Raw genomic sequence first — 21429 nt, forward strand, 5'->3', positions numbered from 1 at the left:
GTACTCATATAACTAACTAAATAAATAAATAAATATCTTTTTCAAAAAATTATATAAACAAGTAAGCACATATTCAATCTCAGGATAGAAATTTAAAGATGAAATATTTTTATACTGTAGAAAGACAGACTTTTCATGCCCAAAATGACAGATTTTACTTTATCCTTGGGTTTTGCTTGGGGGTCGGGGTGGACTTCAACCCTTAAAGGAAAAGGAAATAACAGAAAATTATTTTGCAAGTTAGAAAGTCGAGAGATGTGGCTATTTAATGTTTACGGATAACAAGAAATGCTGAGAAACAACCTAGTTACCTTGGGAAAGATGCCAACTGTTGAGGAATTGGCAGCTTCTGAACATGTGTGTGAAGGTGGGGCTAAAAACAGAACTGAGGGAAGGGCTATTTTAAGAGCATGCAAAGCCCCAATCCCCTCTCTGCCTTTACTCAGTTGGATGGCTGGTACACCTACACTGTCACCCAGCAGGAGTTCACTTTCTGGAGATGTTTCTGGACTGTGGGACACTAGGCACAATGGGAATAATGAGCTACAGAGAACAAGCCAATTAACTAAAAATTTACACAGAGTTAAGAACTGTGAAAGTCTGCTTTTTCTCTTAAGGAGAACAGGAGAAAAGGCAGCCTAAAGGAAACAAAGGAAATCTCTCATGACAGTGAGCCCTGAATCCCAGAGCAAAACTGTCCGGCTTCACCTTACGTGGAAGAACAGTCTACCAGACCAGGGCTTTTACTCAGCATTTTTCTGAGCCATGAGCATCAAAGTGTTAGACACTCAAGAACTGACGGGGAAAATAACCAAAGAAGGCAGAAAAGAAAAGTAATTTTAAGGAAGAAAAGGCCATGTAATAAGCATATTAATAGGTTCAGAGAACTATTAATAGAAATAGAAAGTGTAGCATTTGTGAAAAAGAGCAGAGGCTCTTAGAGCTTACAAAACTACCATCCAAGATGAAAAGATACAGAAGGTCTATAAAAGAACGTTGAGGACATTCCACAAAAAGGAGAACAGATGACTTGGTCCAAATAACACACATTACAGAAAGAGGAAACACCACTGAAGAAAATTTCCCAGAACAAAAAAGTACAAGAGATTCCAGACTGAACACACCCACTCAGTTCCCCCACGCAAGACCACGAGACACTACACTGTGACAGGCCAGAGCATCAGGGGCCTGTGAGAAACAGAATGATCCCTGAGCGTCCAGAGAGGAAAAGCAAAGCTGATGCCGGTGAGAGAGAAACCTAGATGATGGACCTGCAGACCAGACGTCCTTCTGAAAACGCGTGAAACTGTCAACCAGACAACAGCAGGAAAGTCTTCGGCAGGAGCATTTAAACCCCAGGCCTCCTCCTGCTTCTTCTAGCTGGACTCTGCCCACTGCTCTGTAAAACATTCTTTGTGAAGTATATGTGGAAATGGGTTGTCTCGGAGAACTCTACCCATTGACAAGCAGCCACTCAATGATTGAGACAAAAATGAAAGCATCTTCAGACACTTAAAGTCTCAAAAGTTGATAAAAGCCACTTAATGAGATACCTCAGTGGAATAAATACTAGACAACAGAGGCAGAATAAGAGGAGAGATTTAACTCTGGAGTGAGAAAGAAGTGCAGAGTGGAGGTGAAAGACAGAGACCCTCCTGTAACACAGAGAGCATCCCAGAAAGCCCGGGAAAATCAGAGGGACGCAATCCCTAGCAAACACCGATTCCCCAAACTCTAGAAGGCAGTGCACATGTCCAGAAATGAGTCTTGGCTTAGCTCAAGCTGGACCTTAGATGGATTTCTGGCCTTTAGATAAGAACCAGCATACCTCAGAAACTTCTGAAACAAGTTCCCATCTGCCAAAGGGAGACATTTCCTTTGCCTCTGGCAGAAGCGCAGATGGTTTGCCATGGCTGTATTCCCATGGTTGCCTATCAAAGCCTGTGCTGGCCTCGATGCGCCTACCGTGCCTATTCATAAGGCACTAATGTATCTTTCCCCTTAACATTCTGGCCCTTCTCACCTCCTCAGCCTTCCCTCCTCCCAAATATCCATCTGTTCTCTACATAACAAGCTTTTCCTCCTGCCCCCCCCCATATCCTCATTACCACCCCACCCTACCCCTGCTATTCTGTACTATCCCCTCCCTTGCTATGTACTCCTATTCCCCCTCCTCTTGCAGATAGCCCTGTCAATGTCCCCTGTCTTTTTTTCTTTACACTGGACTCTTCCATATGACTCTAGCTACTTTCTCTCTTATGCACAATCAAAATCTTCCCTTAATGGAGCAACCATTTCAGCAGTATCTTACCTCTACTAGCCACTGTGATTTCTGAGAAGACAAAAGGCTACTTAACAAAGAAAGGTAGCCATACATTGTCACAGAACACAGCTATAAGCCACGTGTAGACATGAGATAAGGTAAATGCTAATGATGGGCCCCAAATTATATACATATTATACAGTATTATACATCAGCAGAACAAACAATGAAATTTTAGAGGGATAGAGTGATTTTAAGGTCGGAAGGTAGTTACATACTCATTTTCCACAGCAGAACATCAATTGGTAATCGAAAAGCTACAGCTGAAAGATGCTAAAGCTATGGACACTGCAGTCTGGAAGCAAAATTTGAACGAAACCACTTATAACCACTTTTAAAAATGTGTCTCTGCTGGGCAGTGCTGGCGCATGCCTTTAATCCCAATGCTTGGTAGGCTGGGGCAGACGGATTTCTGCGTTCAAGGCCAGCCTGGTCTACTCAGTGAGTTCCAGGAAAGCCAGAGCTACACAGAGAAACGCTGTCTCGAAAAAAAACAAAAACAAACAAACAAAAAAATTTGTCTCCTGAGTAGTTTATGTTTTAAGTCAGGAGTGTAAATGGACAGCCATTTTCATAGTAACCAGAACTATCGGATCCTTTAGACCTGTTATATGTAGAGCGTTTACTATTTTAGGTATGGGACTGAAATGCTAGACATGAATTTCCTATCCTAATCGCCTATGCAACAAGAAAGAAGCAACAAGAGCAAACATGGTCTCACGTGCGTAAGTCCCACTCATTCCAGACTGGGTCAAGCATCTCTGCAGCTCCTCAGCATCCACCTCACCATCCTGCAGAAGAGAACGGCCACAAGCTTGAGAGTGCAATGGTACCAAAGGACATGAAAATCCTAATGAGCGATGCTCTGGGGCAACCCAGAAGCACTCCAGTTTTCACACCAGTACAAACCAGAATCTTCACTGGTTCAGTTCAGAACCACTGAACCTTCTCCATGGGTCTGAGACGTGATACAATTCCCTTGTCTTCTCAGGGGTCAGAACAAGGCAAACACTTCCTCACCTTACTCCTGGTCACCCTGGCCATGCTCCCTGAGGCACCTGAGTGTTCCCTTCCCTTCCATCACTGAGCTTGGAGGGACTTTACCAAATTACAAACGCCTTAGTTATTTTTAAAACTAGGGTTGAAGAAAAATTAGTATAGCTTTAAGAGTGAGGCTGCTTTAGAAAAAAATAAATAAATTCTCCAGTGACATGGACATCAGAATCCACTCTGTCACATCCCACTCATGTAAACATTACCAATAATTACCTATTCTGAAGTAACTGCTTCAAGCCAACATTAGGTTTCGAGAAACATGAATTGTAATAGTTGCTTGATGCACTCTCAGTGTAAATAATTACCATCATGCTCTATTGCCGAGTCTGGCAGCTCTGCAGCTAGGCCACTGCTGCGAGGGCAACCTGAACACCAGGTGTGCTCAATCGCCACACAGGAATAGACTTTTGACAAATAAAGGATTAGAAAATAGCTTTCCCTCCTGTACTGCAGCTGGAGTTATCACAGAGAAAGGAGCTTCAGTTGAGGAAAGGCTTCCATGAGATCCAGCTGTAAGGCATTTCATCAATTAGTGATCAAGGGGGAAAGGCCCCTTGTGGGTGGGACCATCTCTGGGCTGGTAGTCTTGGGTTCTATAAGAGAGCAGGCCGAGCAAGCCAGGGGAGGCAAGCCAGTAAAGAACATCCTTCCATGGCCTCTGCATCAGCTCCTGCTTTCTGACTTGCTTGAGTTCCAGTCCTGACTTCCTTTGGTGATGAACAGCAGTATGGAAGTGTAAGCCGAATAAACCCTTTCCTCCCCAACTTGCTTCTTGGTCATGATGTTTGTGCAGGAATAGAAACCCTGACTAAGACACCTCCCCTCTTTGGTTTTTAAATACTGTCCTCTCACATACGGACAATAACAATTATAAATTGTTCTTCTCCTTAACTCTTTAACACTCTAGTTAAGAATGAAATTAACAGCCGGGTGTGGTGGTGCACGCCTTTAATCCCAGCACTTGGGAGGCAGAGGCAGGCGGATTTCTGAGTTCGAGGCCAGCCTGGTCTACAGAGTGAGTTCCAGGACAGCCAGGGCTACACAGTGAAACTCTGTATCTAAAAACCAAAAAAAAAAAAAAAAAAAATGGAATTAACAAGAATTTCTAAGGCATGTCAGTTTCTTCCCACTAACAAATCAATGAAATATTCAGACAGCAGAACGATACATAGAATTCTATAAACAGACAACATAAAACTAAAACTTTCAAGAAACAAATGAATCTATGGAAATTTTCCACCAATGCAATTAAAATTATAAGAAATAAAGGTGGGGACTGATGTTTTCTGCCCCTGTGCCACCCTCTTTCGAAACATTTACGCACAAGTTCAACTATGGCCACACAGTATATGTATATATATATATATATATATATATATATATATATATATATATATATTTTATTCTATACTTCTGAACATAGAAGATAAACTTTGAGGGACTTAGAGTTATTTTGTAGCAATACTATTTGAAAAAAGAAACCTAGAAAAAAGTATTGTGAATTTAAGTTAAAGGACATAGAAAGTATTTTGGGGTTGTCCCTGTTCTGGGAGAATGACCATTAAGAGAGACATGTCAGTAAATAACCCTGAACTTGGAGAGGGGTACATCATATTAGCTGTTCTTCACGCACTGCTCTGGATTGATACAATGTAGATCAAAGGGAATTTGTGCTTTATGATTGGAAACGTGTTTCATGACACTGCTTTACCCACTTGAAAAACTCAAGGCTATCAACTGCCGAAATCTGTCTATTAACTTCCTCAACGTTTTTGAGACTTTATTTGTTTTGATTTTTATTTTATGGGAATCTTATTATGCCCAGGCTGGTCTCAAATTCCTGGGCACAAGTGGCGCTCCTGTCCCAGCCTCCTGGGCAGATGGAACTGCAGCCACTCACTCAACTGTGCCCTGGTGCCATTCGCAAACTCTTCATCTTTTAAAGAAGCTTTGGAAGAGATGTAAGAACATCCATTTACATGGACAACCCTTTCTTTCCAGTTACATTACTCTACTCAATTATCTTCTAAAAACAAGCAAGTTTAGCCATGGCAAAGAGATTGGTGTATATTTTAATGTCTTACAAAAGTGAAGTCGTCAGACAGGTTGAAAGGGCTTTGTCCACTTAAGCACAGTCAACATGAAAGTGAGGCAAATGAGCCATGTGGGGACACAGGGCCAGACCTGTCTCAAAAGCTGAGGAAAATAAGCTCGTGCCCATTACACGGTTCTTAAGTTCATTGTTTCTCAGATCACATTAAAGCTCCATTTATTTTGAACACATTTTAAAACACATTTAAGCTGGGCATTCAAGACAAAAATCTCTCATGTCTTAACCCAGCCTGACCCCTAAGCCACTTAGCAATAAAGCGACAATTAAAGGTTACACCAGGTGTTTATATTAGAGGACTGCTATGGCAACTGAAAGGAGTGACAATGAGACAAAGGTAGTTCCTTTATTAACTATGCTCAATGATGATGATGCTATGTTTTCAAAGTATATGAGATGGAAATACGCATATACACACATAATATATATATTATGTATTATATATTTAATTGTGTGTATACAGAAACACACACATACACACACACACACACACACCACAGCACACACAATTCCAATTCTAAATTAGACCTTAGTACAGTAGTTTCATATGTTATTGGGATATGACTGTCATATGCCTTGAATCTAGGAAGAGTGATGAGCAACTCTGTTCTTAGAAAAGCAATGGGGCCTGAAGAGCACTCAAGGGAAGAACAGAACCTAAGATGCTGTCGGTGTTCTATGAACTGCTACCCGCTTCAGGAAATCCTCCACTGCTACAACACGAGGGAGGAGGGTTACAGACTGCACCAAAAACCAGGGGAGAGCCTCTCCTCCTCCTCAGTCGGCATCTGAATTCCCAGTGCACTGTTTTCTTTCACGTTCGATCCTTTCATCCCCAAGCCTCTCCCAGAAACAATCATCATTTACAAGTCACCAACTGATAGCCTGAACCAGATTTAGACATAATTTTCTACTTGAAATTCTAGCCTATAGTCTGGATATGCAGACTATATCCAGTTATATCCCATAGATACACATGTTAAATCCCTTACCCCAATAATTATTAAGCATAATAATGGTGTTATACATATATATATATATATATATATATATATATATATATATATATTTGTGTGTGTGTATGTGTGTATATGATGTTTGTATGGATGTATATATATATATATATATATATATATATATATATATGTTTTGTGTGTGTGTGTGTATATATATATATGCACACACACACAGACACCATTATCTTAGGGTTACTATTGCTGTGACGGAGCAACATGACCAGAACAAATTGAGGAAAGATGAGGAAAGAGTTTATTTGGCTTACACTTTCATTTCACTGTTCACCATTGAAGGAAGTCAGTACAAGAACTCAAACAGGGTAGGAAGCTGGAGGTAGAAGCTGATGCAGAGACCTCATGAAGGTTTGCTGCTTACTGGCTTCTCAGCCTGCTTTTTCATAGACCCCAGGACTACCAGCCCAAGGAAGGCACCACTCACCATGGGTTAGGCCTTCCCATAATAATTACTAATTAAGAAAGTACCCTCCAGCCAGATCTTATGGATGCCTTGGAGGTACCTGCCTTTCTAGGTTGTGTCAAGTTCACATAAAACTAGCCAGCACAACCATCTTCACTATATCCTGAATTTAAGAATCAGGTTTTGGATTTCTTGCTCTTTCATTTCAATTGCTTAGTTTTTTAAAGAAGGGCCATACTACTAAAATGATGTAGTCCTTTGCCACAACACAGTTTCAGTCAAGAATGGACCACAGATTTTAGTTCAAAAAGTTAAAATGGAGTTTAAAAACTTCCTCTCACCTAGTATGTATTGTGTTTGAGTTGAATGTCTGCCAGAGGTGAATGGCTAATGCACTGGTCCCCTAACAGATAAAAATATTAGGTGGGGTCTACTAGGTTCTTGATCATTGTGACATTCACTCAAAGGGGACTGTGGGCAACTGGTCTCATCCTCTCTATTCTTTCTACTGCCTAATATTCCAGAGCACAATACTGGTATCAAGTAAGGCTTGACTGTGACTTTATAGTTTTTAAACCCACTTATATATACAAAATATATTATTATAATGTTTCATATTGTAATATTTATTCTCAATGAAACAGTCCACCAGATAACTTTTGATTCATTTTGAAAAGGGCCAACAAAAGAAAAAAAAGGCAATAAAAATTTAGGAATTTGATCCAAATGATATTTGGAAGAAATAGACATCTTTTAATATTTTGCATCACAGTTCAGAGGCATATTGCTCTGTTCTCACATGTAATTCACAGCATTCACATCTCCTACAGCATACACAGGACACAGCAGAACTGTTCTGGACTGAGGGCTTTGTAACAAGTCACCATGCAAAATAAGGAATGGGATTTCTTTATGGCAATCAGAAAGCAGGGGAAGATGGAGTTTCTACAAGCTGCCTTACAAATGAGAAATTCTAACTTCCCCTGACTAGGGGAAAGATTTGTGAGCTAGGAAACATGGGTAGAAACACACACAATATAGATGTGGTTTTATATACACGCTTGCATCCAGATATAAAATATAATTAAGATTTTATACATATGTACATAGTTCCATGTTATACATACGCATAAAATAATAATTGTAATAATGAAATAATATTTTAATGAAATAAATAATATTTCCTTCATATCAAATGCAGTGAAAACCAACACAAATGAGTATACTACTGTATAAATTACTTTATTGCTATGGCCCAATACTTTTTAGAAACTATTTTTTAAAACTAGAGTTTTCACTTTGATTGACAATTTATATGGACACAGTCATCATGGTGAAGAAGACACAGTGACTTGGGCTGTGTCCATGGCAGAGGAGGTTGTCATGTGGCTTGTTACATCTTAACAAATCAGGAAGCACAAAGCTCTGGGCCGCAGATCCAGTCTGTAGCTATGAAACTCTACTCCTATGGCCCTTTATCTGCATCTCATGCCCGTAATTTTCAAGACAGCACTATGAGCCCCTAGCCAGGATAGTATGTATAAAATTACTTAATTATGATAAATTAATATATTAATAGTATAAGAAGAGGCAAAGCCACTACAATCACATACTGTCAATAACAAGTCAGAAACCTGAATTGGCAGGCTCGAACTGCTCTGTGATCACAAACAGCTGGCCTACATATGTATTCAGAGTAGTAGAGACTAATTGCTAATACCATAGCACACCATTAAGTTTAAGATTTTGCTTTCATTTTTGTGTTAAAAAAAATAGAAAAGTCTCAACATGATTTTGATAATCTCTGTAGCAATGTGCCATCAACTTAAACCATTTATTACTAAAAATGATATAGCTTTGTCTGTGATAACACATGCAGTTTCTCAACTTGAATTAATGTCTGACAGCAGAAGTGATTTCCTAATGCATCATTTGACATACTTACATCTTAACTGCAATATGTGTATTTAGAGTTAATGGAATTGATGCCAAAGCTGAGAATATTATCCTATCCTTATTAAGTTACAGTTCTAAAACGTCTTTGTATTCAAGCAAACTGTGAGCATTCATCCTTTTCTCTCATAAATCAGTCGACTTAGTTTTGTATTTAAAAGTCATTTAAGGAGAGTAGGGTGTTTCTCAGTGTGAAACCTAATAAAGAAATTTCTTTTAAAATGTAAATATAATTCAGCAGGCGTGGAGAGACGACCCAATGATTAAGAGCTCTTACTGCTTTTCTAAAGATCAAAGTTTGATTTCCAGAACCTGGTCAAGTGGCTCACATCTACCTGTGACTCCTTAGCTCCACATGATCAGAAGCCTCTGGACTCCATGGGCACTGCCACTCATGTCCACACACAGACACACAGAGACATACAGACAGATACACACACAGACACACACCAAGACATACACACACACACAGACTCACACACATACATACACACACACAGAAAGAGAGAGATACACACACAGACATACACACATAATTCCAAAAACAACTAGTAAATGTTTAATTTGGGGTATGATCATATATTCCACTGTCTGTAGCTATGACCATACACCTGAAACCGGCACATTTATTAAAAGTTTATCTTGGCTCACAGTTTTGGAAGCCAGGCAGGGTCTGGCTGTTTGTGGAGAGAGCCACCTGATTTTCTGTGAGTAGCAGATGGGCATAAAAGTCCAGGTAGTGTTTGAAGAATAAAAGCGTATGTCCAAGAAGAAGGAGGGGAGGTGAACGCTTGCTTTCAATGCATTGAAAGAAACCACACTCATCCTGCCAAGAGGATGCAACCCTAAGGCTCCAATTACCCCTCAAGGGCCCCACTGTTGCTCAATGCCAACACATTTGCAATTACACTTTAGCTTGAACGGGACAAAGCACATCCACTCCCACAGAAAGCACACTGTCAGGAAGAATCAGACTCTCCAGCTTGAGGTGTTGCCCCTTTCAGTCAAATGAGCAGTTTACTAGCCATCTCTCACATTGATCCCAATTAAACTCAGTGAATCTCAAAAACCAACAAACAAATAACAACAACAATGAAGGCCATGCCTGTGGGAAGGGGACTTGTAAGGAAGATGGGATGTTAATGGGAGTAGATTATGTTATAATGATAAGACTGCACCTCACTCACATGTGAAATTGTCAAGAGCAAACTCAATGGAACTTAAAAAAATAAAGCAGTTATGTCTACCCCCATCTTTGAGAAGAACAGTATTATTCTACACAAGTTTAAGACATAAACTTTATAAAAGACATTTTACATGTTACACTAAGTGGATAGTGATCAATTATCGACTAGTATATGGTAAAAGATTTACCACCTCACCTGCCCAGCAACAGCTGTGAAGTAAGTCCACATGGAGTCGTCGGGAGGGGAGTAGCTGTCAGAATAACCCAGGTATCCAGGGTAACCACCAGAGAACATATTGGGACCTGCCGCTGGCATTGGCTGGCCCATCTGCATTTGCATGCCCGGAATCTGACCACTGAAGTTTCCAAACTGTTGAGTGAAAAGAAGACGTTACTATAAAAAGTTATTAGAAATCACCCAAAACCTAAAAATCCAGTGGCCAAATTTTACAAACATATCCACCACTAAAGCTTAGACTATAAGATACCATCTGCCCTGTATTAAAACACAGTTTGTCAACACATTACTTGACATTTAAAAAAAAAAAAAACTAAAAAAGAGAAGTTTCTACCCTCTAATTATGGGAATATATGTAAGGGAGAGGGTTGGGCAGGTGAGTGTAGGTACCTACAGAAGCCAAAAGATGTTTGATCCCCTAAAGCTAGAGCTGTGAGCTGCCTGAGTACTGAACTTGGGTACTCTACATGAGCAGGGTCTGCTCTTAACCACTGAGCCTGCCCTTCAGCCTCAAGCCTCAGGGAACCTTTAAAACGGTGGTTCCCAGCCTTCCCAATGCTATGATCCTTCAAAATAGTTCCTCATGTTGGGATGACATCCAACTATAAAATTACTTTCAGCTTCATAACTGTAACTTTGCTTCAGTTATGAATTGTTATGTAATTATATATGGTTTGGGGTGGTCTTCGGCCATCCCAGTGAAAGGATCATTTGACCCCAAGAAGGTCATAACCCACAGGTAGAGGACCACTACTTAAAAGGAAAAATGTATGTATGATCTTAAGCAAAACTAAAAGCAGGCACAAACAGAAAGTAAAACCTTGGGGTTTCACCTATAGTAAACTAATAAGTACACTTCCAGGCATGGTCTTAGTTGGAAATCTGGTATATGCAACGAAGCCATAGCCTAAACATGGGAAAGCATAGAGCTGAAGCACCCTTCACTGTCGGAAATGTTTTTTTCTTCCAAAAAGTATAGTGACCAGAGGAAAATAAAAAGATGATTCCAATCAAAGTCCTCTTCCAAACCAGCATGAAAATCTGGTGGACAACCACAGAGGGCGTTAGAGTAGCTCGGTTCCACGCTAAGCACTTCCCATCGTTCATGCTGATTTTCATCTGTCCGTGAAACAGGAAAGTAGTCTGTCCTTTCTGTCTTTGAGGATCTGAAACTTCAAGGATTCTGGAATGGGCCAGGTATTCAAACATAGTCTGACTACTGAAGCTGCCCATGTACTTTTGTGATGGTCACAGTCTATATTCCAGATGAATACTTGGGAAAGCATACTGTGTTGCATTTTTATGACTCCAGAGATGAAAGAAGCATTAACGCTGTTCATTACTCAATTCTGAACAACAACCAAAAAATTGCCTTGCCCTGGATCTTTGCACCAGGAGCAGCAAAGACTGCCGGAGGGCAGAAAGAGAAAAGAATTACAAGAATGAGGGAGAAACACACGTGACTCAGGAACCTGCTGGTAGACTGTTCAGGTGCCTCTGGGCTGTGGTAAAGCAGAAGGCATGAAGGAAGCAGAGGAACTGTAGGAAATACATTCAGGAAGGGGTCATGAGTAGTCCCTGACACCCCCCCACCCCGGCACCATGATATCCGTCAGAGTGAGTTATCAGAACTGACCATAACACTATGAGATACAACACACAACAGATGGGTGTGTCTCCAAGACAATTCCTTCCTCCTGTCAACACTTCTTTTTTCGGATTTATTTATTTTTATTATATGTGGTTTTGCCTTCTTGTATGCTGGTACTACATATACAGTGATTGAAGAGGGTAGAGTGAGCTTCGGATACACAGGAACTGGAATTACAGACGATTGAGAGTATCCTTGTGGGTGCTGGGAATTGAACCCTGATTCTCTGTTAGAGCACCCAGGAGTCTGAACTGCTGAGTCATCGCTCCAGCCCCACCAAGGCTTACTTGATTGTAAGATCTTTGTTTCTTCATCTTCCAATCTGGATTTCTCACAAATAAAATAAGTCCATGTAGTATTTTGTCTCATCTTGAGTCCCCATGTGTGCTAGATTAGGCAAAGAAAAAGACTACAAAGAAAGATCCCAAGTACAGTCCACCAAGGAAAAAGAAAACGAGGCAAAAGCTTCTAGAGGTTTGGAGGAAACAAAGAAAAAGAACCTAAAACCAAAGGGAATGGGAAAAATGGAAGGTAGGATTTCAGTGCTGTCCAAGCAGGGATGGCTTTTACAGTGAACAATACCATCAAACAGCCAAATCCAGCACTTGGACTTACAAACAACTCAGCTAGTAAGGCGCTTAACGACTGCCTGGAGGAAATATCTGAGGGATCTATACAATATACTGCCATCATCAATCAAAGGGCTGACTCAATTAATAGAGCTTTATTTATACAGTAACAAATTACAAGCTCCCCCAGCAGGGATGGGCTGTCTAGTAAATCTCCTGACACTTGGCTCTCAGTGGAAGTTCACTGACTAGTTTGCCTGATTCTTGAAGAAGCTGTGGATGCTCAATTTGGGGAATTCCTTCAATGGTGATAGGCTTGATTTACTCCCTGCTCTATACTTTAGGAGAAGGACATGAAAAACCTGCCTAAACTCAGCACTCAAGAGAACAAAATCCTAAACTAACAGTTGAAACTGGCAAGTTATGTATCTTTATGCTGGATGCAGCTCACAATCAACTTGAACACTTTCCAAAGGACATTGGAAACTGCATCCAGATAAACCAACCTTGACTTGCAGAACAATGAACAAACAGACCTCCCACACCCAATAGGAAATCTGTTCAGTTTAAACCATCTTGGCCTGAGATATAATAGACTGTCAGGAATACCCAAATCATTAGCAAAGTGCTGTAAATCTAAGAATTTTAATTTTAAAAAATAGCAATTTCTACACTAAAGAGTCTTGGTCTTCTAAAACTGAGTAGCCAGACCTTAGCTAGAAATCGCTTCCAATTATATCCAGTGGGTCCATATGAGCTTTCCACAATTTATTCCCTTAACATAAATCCCAACTGAATCCACAGAACCGCATTTTGAAATTCTCTCCAGAGGTTAATCCTAAATTAATTAAGTTGAATATGAAGACCATCAGTTAACCTCACTTCTTTTAGATTTGGGAACTTGGACAGTTATGTCAGAACTGACTTTGGGTACTAACTGGCTCACCAAGTTCTCAGGGGATGTGTCTGAACTTGTCTTGCATGAGGTTTTAGTATTAACAAACAATTTTCCAAAGATGCTTCCCCAAAATCTTGTAAACCTTAGGAAATTAAAAGAATTGGGTCTATGGGAGAACAAATCAGAGCCCTTGACCAATGAAATTGCTTATCTTAAGGATTTACAGAAATTGTTTTTGACATCAAGCAGTGCAGCAGTACTGATCACCTTATCGCTTGCACATCCTATCATCATCGAAGACGACCTGCTATTCATCTTCCCGAAGAATCTGGTACCCTGGAGAACCTGAAAGTACATTTGAATGACAAGTCCAACTTGCACAGCCTTCCCTTTGAGCTGGCTCTCTGCAGCAAGTTTTCAATATTAAGTATTGAGTACTATCCCCTCAGTCACCTTCCACCTCAAATTGTTGCTGGTCTTCTTTTATTATTCAGTTCTTAAAGATGCAGGGGCTGCCGGGGCATGGTGGCACACGCCTTTACTCCCAGCACTCAGGAGACAGAGGCAGGTGAATTTCTGAGTTCGCCTGGTATACAGAGTGAGTTCCAGGACAGCCAGAACTACACAGAGAAACCCTGTATCGAAAAAAACCAAAACCCAAAACCAAAAAAAAAAAAAAAAAGATGCAGGGGCCATATTGGGTCATGACCTGAAACAAACTGCTGGTCCCACACATGGTTCAAACTCAGACTGTGTAATCAGTCTTTCATATCTACATTATCTATTTATGTACATGTTTACACATGGTAGATTTATAAATATATTTATAAATATAAATGTTTCTGCTAACAGAGGAATCAGCCATTTTATATTTCTTTAATCGTTAAAATAATAGCTTATACCCCTCTCCCCCACCGTGCACACACATGCAGCACATATGTAGTTTCAGGAGGATCCTGAACAACTGGAGTGAGGGCTATCCCAAAAACTGTTGCCTGTCTGTGAGATATGTTCTTCTACCTGAGCTGTCTTGTATGGCCTCAGTGGAAAAGGATGCACCCAGCCCCACAGAGACTTGATGTGCCACAGGTTGGGCCTCTACTCTTTCATAGGAAAACGGGGGGTGGTTAGGGGAAGAATTGGGGGCAGGGGTGACTGCAGTAAACAGGATATAAAGTGAATAAATAAAAATTTAAAGAAAATATCATATGTGAGTTTTCTTTGCTAAATTTTGATGGATGTTTTTCTATTGTATAACCTGATATTCCAATCTGTTTAAAATGTTGGCAGCAAACTATGAAGTTATTAAATTGAAGAGACTAAGTAGAACAGATATGTTTCTGTTAGGAAAATAGACCATTTTTTTCTTGCAATCATTCACATACATTTTCTCCCTATCAATTGCCAGATCTTTATAATAGAATGGACTGGAAGGGTGGAATCTTTCCTTAACTTAGTATGAAACCTGCAATTTAAATTTTACATATGTTTACACCTGGCATAAACCCCTAGAATTTTTTCCCTTGTTTTGATTTGCTGTTTAATCCGTCAGATCTGGAGTTTAAATCCTCTCTTAAATATTTTGCAGCAGCTAGTTTAAACATTAAAAGACACTTGTTTGTTGAAACAACTGGCAAACGAAAATACACATTCAGAAATGGAAAATTCCATTAATTTAATTATCAGATGAACTGTAGAACAAAATGTCTGAAGCGAATCTTCGAGATGGAGAATAGAGACCTTTCTTAACTTGTAGTGAAGAGGGCTTTTATTTTTTCCTTTATTTTTTTTTCTTTCCTGGAAGTTGCAGATCCACAGAAATTTAACTTGAGAAATATGACAAATAAATTCCACTTACACACTCATTCTATACATGTATCTACAAGTGTGTGTGTGTGTGTGTGTTATCAAAACCATGATAGGTAACTGTAATTACTCCCTATCCTTGTACAATGAGATAGATGATCGGCTTTCTTTAAAGACTGCAGTATATGTGTGTCTCGATGTTATCTTAACTGTGTGCTATGGTTTTATAAATTAACTCTCCTTGTGGATATCTTTCTGCTCTGGAGTATCTGCTGTGTCTAGGCACAGTATCTTCACACTGTGCTCTATGGATGCTGAACTACATGCATTTTCCTCATGTGTGGGGTACCGACCACAAACCACCTGTGCAGTACCATGACTTTTAGAATCATCCTTCCTTTGTTGGTAGGTAGCTATACACTAGAAAAAGAGGCACATTGCATAGATGCCATTGGTAGTTCCATGGGAATTATATGTGAGGTAGATGTACTGTTTGATACTATTTTATTTTTCTCCCCGCCTTTAGGATTAGCAAAACTGTAATTGTGTGCCCCTTATGAAGTACTCTTATTTTTGGAGGGAGTATTTGTTTAAGTCACTTTTGTATATTTTATTGAGGAAACTCCCAGAGCAACTATTTCCTAGATACCACATTAAAATAAACTTCTCATATGATGAATAATTATTACATATAACCACATGATTCTGCTTGGGTTAGTTTGTTTGTTTGGTTGGTTGGCTATTTGTTTGGTTGTTTGGTTGTTTGACTGGTTGGTTTGTTGGTTGGTTGACTGGTTGGCTGGATGGCTGGATGGCTGGATGGCTGGATGGCTGGTTGGTTGGTTGGCTGGTTGGTTGGTTGGCTGGTTGATTGGTTGGCTGGCTGGTTGGTTGGTTGGTTGGTTGTTTGGTTGGATGGATGGATAGATGGTTTGTACCACTGCACTATTTTGTTGGGCATTGTATTTTAAACAATTTTTAAAAATTAAAACCATGATGTCAACATAAAAATCTGGACTTTTGCTTTTCCTGGCACTCAATCTCAGAACTGGGTTTGAGGTAAAATCTGTATTTATAATTAGCAAATGTGTAAGAATCAACTAAGAAATGAAAGGCAAAGATAGAAAACATTATAGTGCTTGAATGTGTGATAAAAAATATTACAGATGTTCATTGTATTTTCACAAGTAATATACTTTCTTCTGTGGTTTATCAGTTTAAAATAGTTCATAAAAATTTATTTTTTATAGTTCTACTGAGAACTTATGTATATGTGTTTTTAAAATAAATTTCGTATCCAAGTGTATTTATACATTAAGAGAACCTTCATTTTAGAGGATTTTAGAAGTGGTCTAGTATTTTTTTTCTTGAAGAAACATAGTTTTCCAAAATGAAATTATATAAAAATTGTAACGATTTGGATCCCTTAAATTTCTGTGTATTTAATGCTTAAACTTTACAAAAACCACAGATGTTCCTGTCACATTTATACTTCAATATGCATATGTTTATTTTGTTTTCATTCTTATGACCAAAATGAGAAAGAAAACTCCTTTAGGTCAAGATACAATTTTATTAGTACAGAAATAATAATATACAAAAGTATACAACTTGAGGATTCTTATTTTATTTTAGCCTTTGTACATTTGGGGGACAAGATTTTGTACTGTGCCTCAGGAGAGCCTAGACCCCATTGCAGACACAGGCTGGCCTTGAAACTCTCAACAATTCTGCCTTGGCCTACAAAGTCTGAGGGTGACATCATGAGCTGCCATGCTCAGCTGGTTCTAGCTGGGACTGACTCCTTGTTTACTAATTTATACAAGGTCTCCTGTAGCTCAGATTAGCCTCAAGCTGAGAATGACCTTGAACTCTTGGAGTTCCTGCCCCCACCTCTCAAGGGCTGGGATTTCAGGCCAGGCTAGCATGCCCAATTTATGTGATTCTGAGGATCCAACGCAGGGAAGCACTCTAAGCTACATCCTCAGCTATCTCTGATAAATAATCATTAAACAAATGAAAATTTATTGGAAATGCATCCCGTGAAATATATGCTTTATTAGATAAAGGTGTATCTCCTAGCAAAAACTACTTTCTATTTTTTTTAAAATATAACAACTAAATATAACAAGTATTAAAAGGTGGACTGATAACATTACCTTAAGGGCATTCTCAGTCCATTTAAATGACTAATGAGGAGTATATATTTGAAAGTGCACAATGCTAGCTGGAATTCAAGTAAGTAACTACAAGCAAACCAGTTTCAGTAAAGTGTGTATTGAACCTGAAGGCCTAGAACTGAAAAATTACTTTTTAAACTAATCACTTAGTCCCAAGGGTAGGGATTATTTTTTGAAGCCCATAATCACATGCCAATGTCTACTCCTATCTGTAACAAAACATTAATTTCTCTTTTTAGGGACCAACAAATAGCAATAGGCCTAGAAAATCTGCTCTCTTCTGTCAGCACTGCAGTGACCACTGCCCAGCCACACTAGATACCCGGCCTCACTGGGCAGATAGATCATTGATGAGGGGAGGGAAAGTTTAGCTTCTTTCGAAAGAGGAAGGGTCTACCCACAATAATGACTTGAAACTCTCAGAGGTACTGAGGATTAAGGTTACAGAAGAGGGAACAGCCGAACACCTCCAAAAGCAAAGTCTATAAAATCAGCTCGCGCTTGGTACAATAGAAAAAGAAAAGTTTAGGAGGCACTGAACGTACATCTCATTTTTTTTTTATAAGCAACTTAAAAGACAAGATATGGTTATAAAAACAAATAAATAAAAACTCAACTCAGGAAAAAGATAACTAGAAAAACTACTTAAGTTGGGGATAGATCACAAAAGGTAAATGGAACAAGACGTGATCTTTTGCTCCACTCTATAAACAAAATCTAGAAAGCACAAACATTTCACACCACCGCCTGGACAAGGACGTTTCTTGAGGCTCTGGACCAGACTCCAGCTCGCGGTTCTCCCCTGGGCGCAGGGCCCCGCCCAGCCCCAGCTTCTAGCACCTCACGGTGTCCAGGCGTCGCCTGGTACCAGAGGGCACTGCCAGGGCCACAGGGTGAACTCCGCATGGCGATGCGGCCCGCAGGGTCGCCACAGCTCGCGAGGACTTACCGCCCCTCCGTATCCCGGGTAGGCCATGACCAGGCGATCGAAAGTAACGCGTCACCAGTAAGTCAGCGTCAGCGCAGCTTAGAGCGGGGAAAGCGCAAGTGCGTGCGACAGGTGCGGAAGGTCCGAGCACAGTAACACGCACCTCCGCTCCCGCGAGCCGGCTCCGCCTGGAGTCCCGCCCCCGACCGCAGGCCCGCCCCTGCCAGAGCAAGCCCCGCCCATCTCACCTGTGATTGGCTGCAGCCTGTCTCCTGGATTCCAGTCCATCTCTCTTACTGGTTCTTTCAAGTTCTTACCAGAAGCCTCCTCCACAATTATTTCCCCACCCTCCAAGGAGAGCTTCTCCAGGCCATCAACTCCTAGAGTTTCTTTTCTCAGCAGAAACCCCAAACCGACCAGGCGATGACTTCTTGTAGCCTATCCGTATTTCCTTTGGACCAAATTGTAACTTTGTAGTTACTCACGGTTCTGTGTGGTGTGGATGCAGGATCAGAGTTTCAAAACCATGACCACCATAGCTATTGCTTGCCGCACTTGATACCTAATGTGAGAAAGGTTATTTGTAGTTTTGTAGATAAATGGTGGCCACAGTTGCCAAAAGTAGCAAAGAAAAATACAGGATCTCTATTGAATTTGATTTTTGAAGAGATTTTTAAATAATCTGTATGTCCCAAATACTGCACAAAAAATACACATCTGCTTTTTAGAATATTGTTTATATTACTTACATGGTGTCCTCCATATTATTTAGTAACTTTACCAGTGATTCAACTTTTGAGAAAACTATTGATACATGATTATATCTGATTATAAACATCAAGAGAACATCTTGGTTTTTATCATTTTGCAAAAAGGAAGGACAAGCCTGCTTCTCTCTGAAAATCCTGAATTTTGTTTCTCCGAGTCTAGAATTCAGAAGAAGAAGGAAGCTTTAGAATTAACTTATAAACAAAAGGGATACCATTTTGATTTCTTTATGAAAAAGGAAAGACCTAATATTAAAAAAATAAGCCTATCAAAAAATGTTAAGTATTAGCAGAGGAAATCAGCCTTGCAGCCCTGAGTAATTTAACAATCGCTCTGCTGTACTACAGCCGGAAGAACGTGCTGAACCTTGTGAAACAATTTTATCAGAAGAGGCAGAAAGATGCAAGTTGCTAGTATCCACCCTACTATTGAGAAAGTGCCAGTCTCTGCAGCAGTAGCTATTTATTTAGCTAATATTGGGATCTATTAAAAGAGAAGTAGAATAAAAACCTGCTTGATAAAATGAATGAGAGCGTGACTCAGTAGGTAGCAGGTGATTCTCTTAGCAGAAGAAACCTATGCCAAGTTGTATTCTAATTGACAAACTGCATATTCAAAGTGCTTAGGAAGGGTTGTTTGTAATTGCGACACTAATCCAAATTTAAGATTAGAATTTTTCTGTACTTTCTTTTTATCAAAACAGTTTCTCTGAAGCATTGCCTTTCTGTACCCTGGGAATCAGATCTCCATAGATTCATTTCATGTCTACATGTCCACTTTCAAAGATAGTATCTTCCCTCCAGGACAAACTTTGGACTCCTTTGCTAACAGTTCCTTTAAAGAGACTAAACTTACCTAAACACAGGCTTCCTCCAGTTTGATAGCAAACCCAGTGCTTACGTAATTGAGTGCTCTCAGGGACTCTCCCACTGGCCCAAGGGAGCTTTGTCCAGGCCTCTATTGTACTTTCAGTAATGAAGCCCTTTGTTTCTGACCCAAGAATCCCATGCCTCTGCCAACTTGTATGAAAACTGGCAAGCTTGTTGTTAGCTTGCAAGTAGGACAAAATACCAAATACTGACAATGTATCTTCCTTGGAGAAAAGGAGGTAGAGGTAAATACAGAAAGGGTTTTCAAATCCACAGCCTATGGCAGGCTTTCTAAATCCAAACTTTAAAGTACAAATTTTGCAGTATTATAAACTGTGTTTTGAAAAATTCACTTTAGCCCACAGATGTTTTTAAATAGTAATAACTTGTCTTTATGATTCAGTTAGCATTGTATAGGCAATAGTATCTTATGAAGACTATTTCATATTATTATGGAATACTCCATATTAATGTGGAATAACATTTATAATATTATGAAAACTATTCCATATTGTTTGGTAACTTTACTAAGTATACATATCCACTAGATATACATATGTGTGCATGTATGTGCCTTAAATCATAAGCTGTTCATTATTCAGCAACATGACTTTCTATGTAGACTGAACACCAGGTAACAGACACTGTAAGTTGTAAAGTGTTATTCTTCAATATAGGACTGCATCAGGCATGTGCTGTCATTTTTACTAGAGTTAAAAGTAAGGTTGTTTGTTATTTCAAATAACCACAGCTGCACAGCTGGTATCAGAGATGAAGGCAGAATTCACATAGTTTGCCTGTATATGGTCTCAATTTTTCCTTCCCTCTCCACCTCGAACTATAATTTTTCAAAATATTATAAGAATTATTTACATTGCTAAAAATAAAATATTTTAAAGAATGATAATAGGTAAATTAACTAGGCAAACAGAAGAGAAAGCATCTTGCTTTGACCAAGAAAAATCAGTCCCCAAATAATAATGTAACCATTTCTCCAATACAGGAGACATATTTTCCGGTGGCAATGAAGTTTACATGATTACAGCAAGCTGATTGAGATAGAGATAGAATGATTCCCAGGGCTGCTTGGTGGGCTAGCCAAGTATAGTAAGCAAGCTACAGGCCAGTGTTAAACTCTGCTTCAAAATAAAAGGAGACAAAGACTAAGAAAGAACACCTAGGTTGTCCTCTGGCTTCCACATGCACAACTACACCCCCCTCAATCTCTCTCCCTCTCCCTCTCCCCTCCCTGCGCTCTCTCTCTCTCTCTCTCTCTCTCTCTCTCTCTCTCTCTCTCTCTCTCTCTCTCTCTCTCATACACACACACACACACACAGAGGGGGAGGGCGTGGAGGGAGGAGGGGTTTACTGCTGGTCATTTTGAATTTCCTGCACTAAAGATTGAAGAAGGAGCCATTTATTTTAGATGGGGCCAAGTCAACCATAAATACTGGGATTAT

General features: G+C 39.8%; 1 protein-coding gene and 1 pseudogene across 1 annotated transcript in view; one reads left to right on the forward strand and one right to left on the reverse strand.

The window, feature by feature from the left end:
* Gca (grancalcin) overlaps positions 1–18509 on the reverse strand; it is a 29564-nt gene extending 11055 nt beyond the window's left edge. Inside the window, exons 1-3 of the mRNA XM_021185780.2 lie at positions 18354–18509; positions 10259–10432; positions 3045–3114 (exon numbers count right to left, since the gene is read on the reverse strand). Of these exons, the coding sequence (XP_021041439.1) occupies positions 3045–3114; positions 10259–10432; positions 18354–18380 (271 nt within the window). The 5' untranslated portion in view covers positions 18381–18509. The remainder of the gene's footprint in view (positions 1–3044; positions 3115–10258; positions 10433–18353) is intronic.
* Positions 12332–13990, forward strand: LOC110289321 (uncharacterized; annotated as a pseudogene).
* Positions 18510–21429: the final 2920 nt, after the last annotated feature.

The sequence above is a fragment of the Mus caroli genome, unplaced genomic scaffold (genome assembly GCF_978045245.1).
Source record: "Mus caroli unplaced genomic scaffold, Mus_caroli_1 scaffold_2, whole genome shotgun sequence".
NCBI classification, from domain to species: domain Eukaryota; kingdom Metazoa; phylum Chordata; class Mammalia; order Rodentia; family Muridae; genus Mus; species Mus caroli.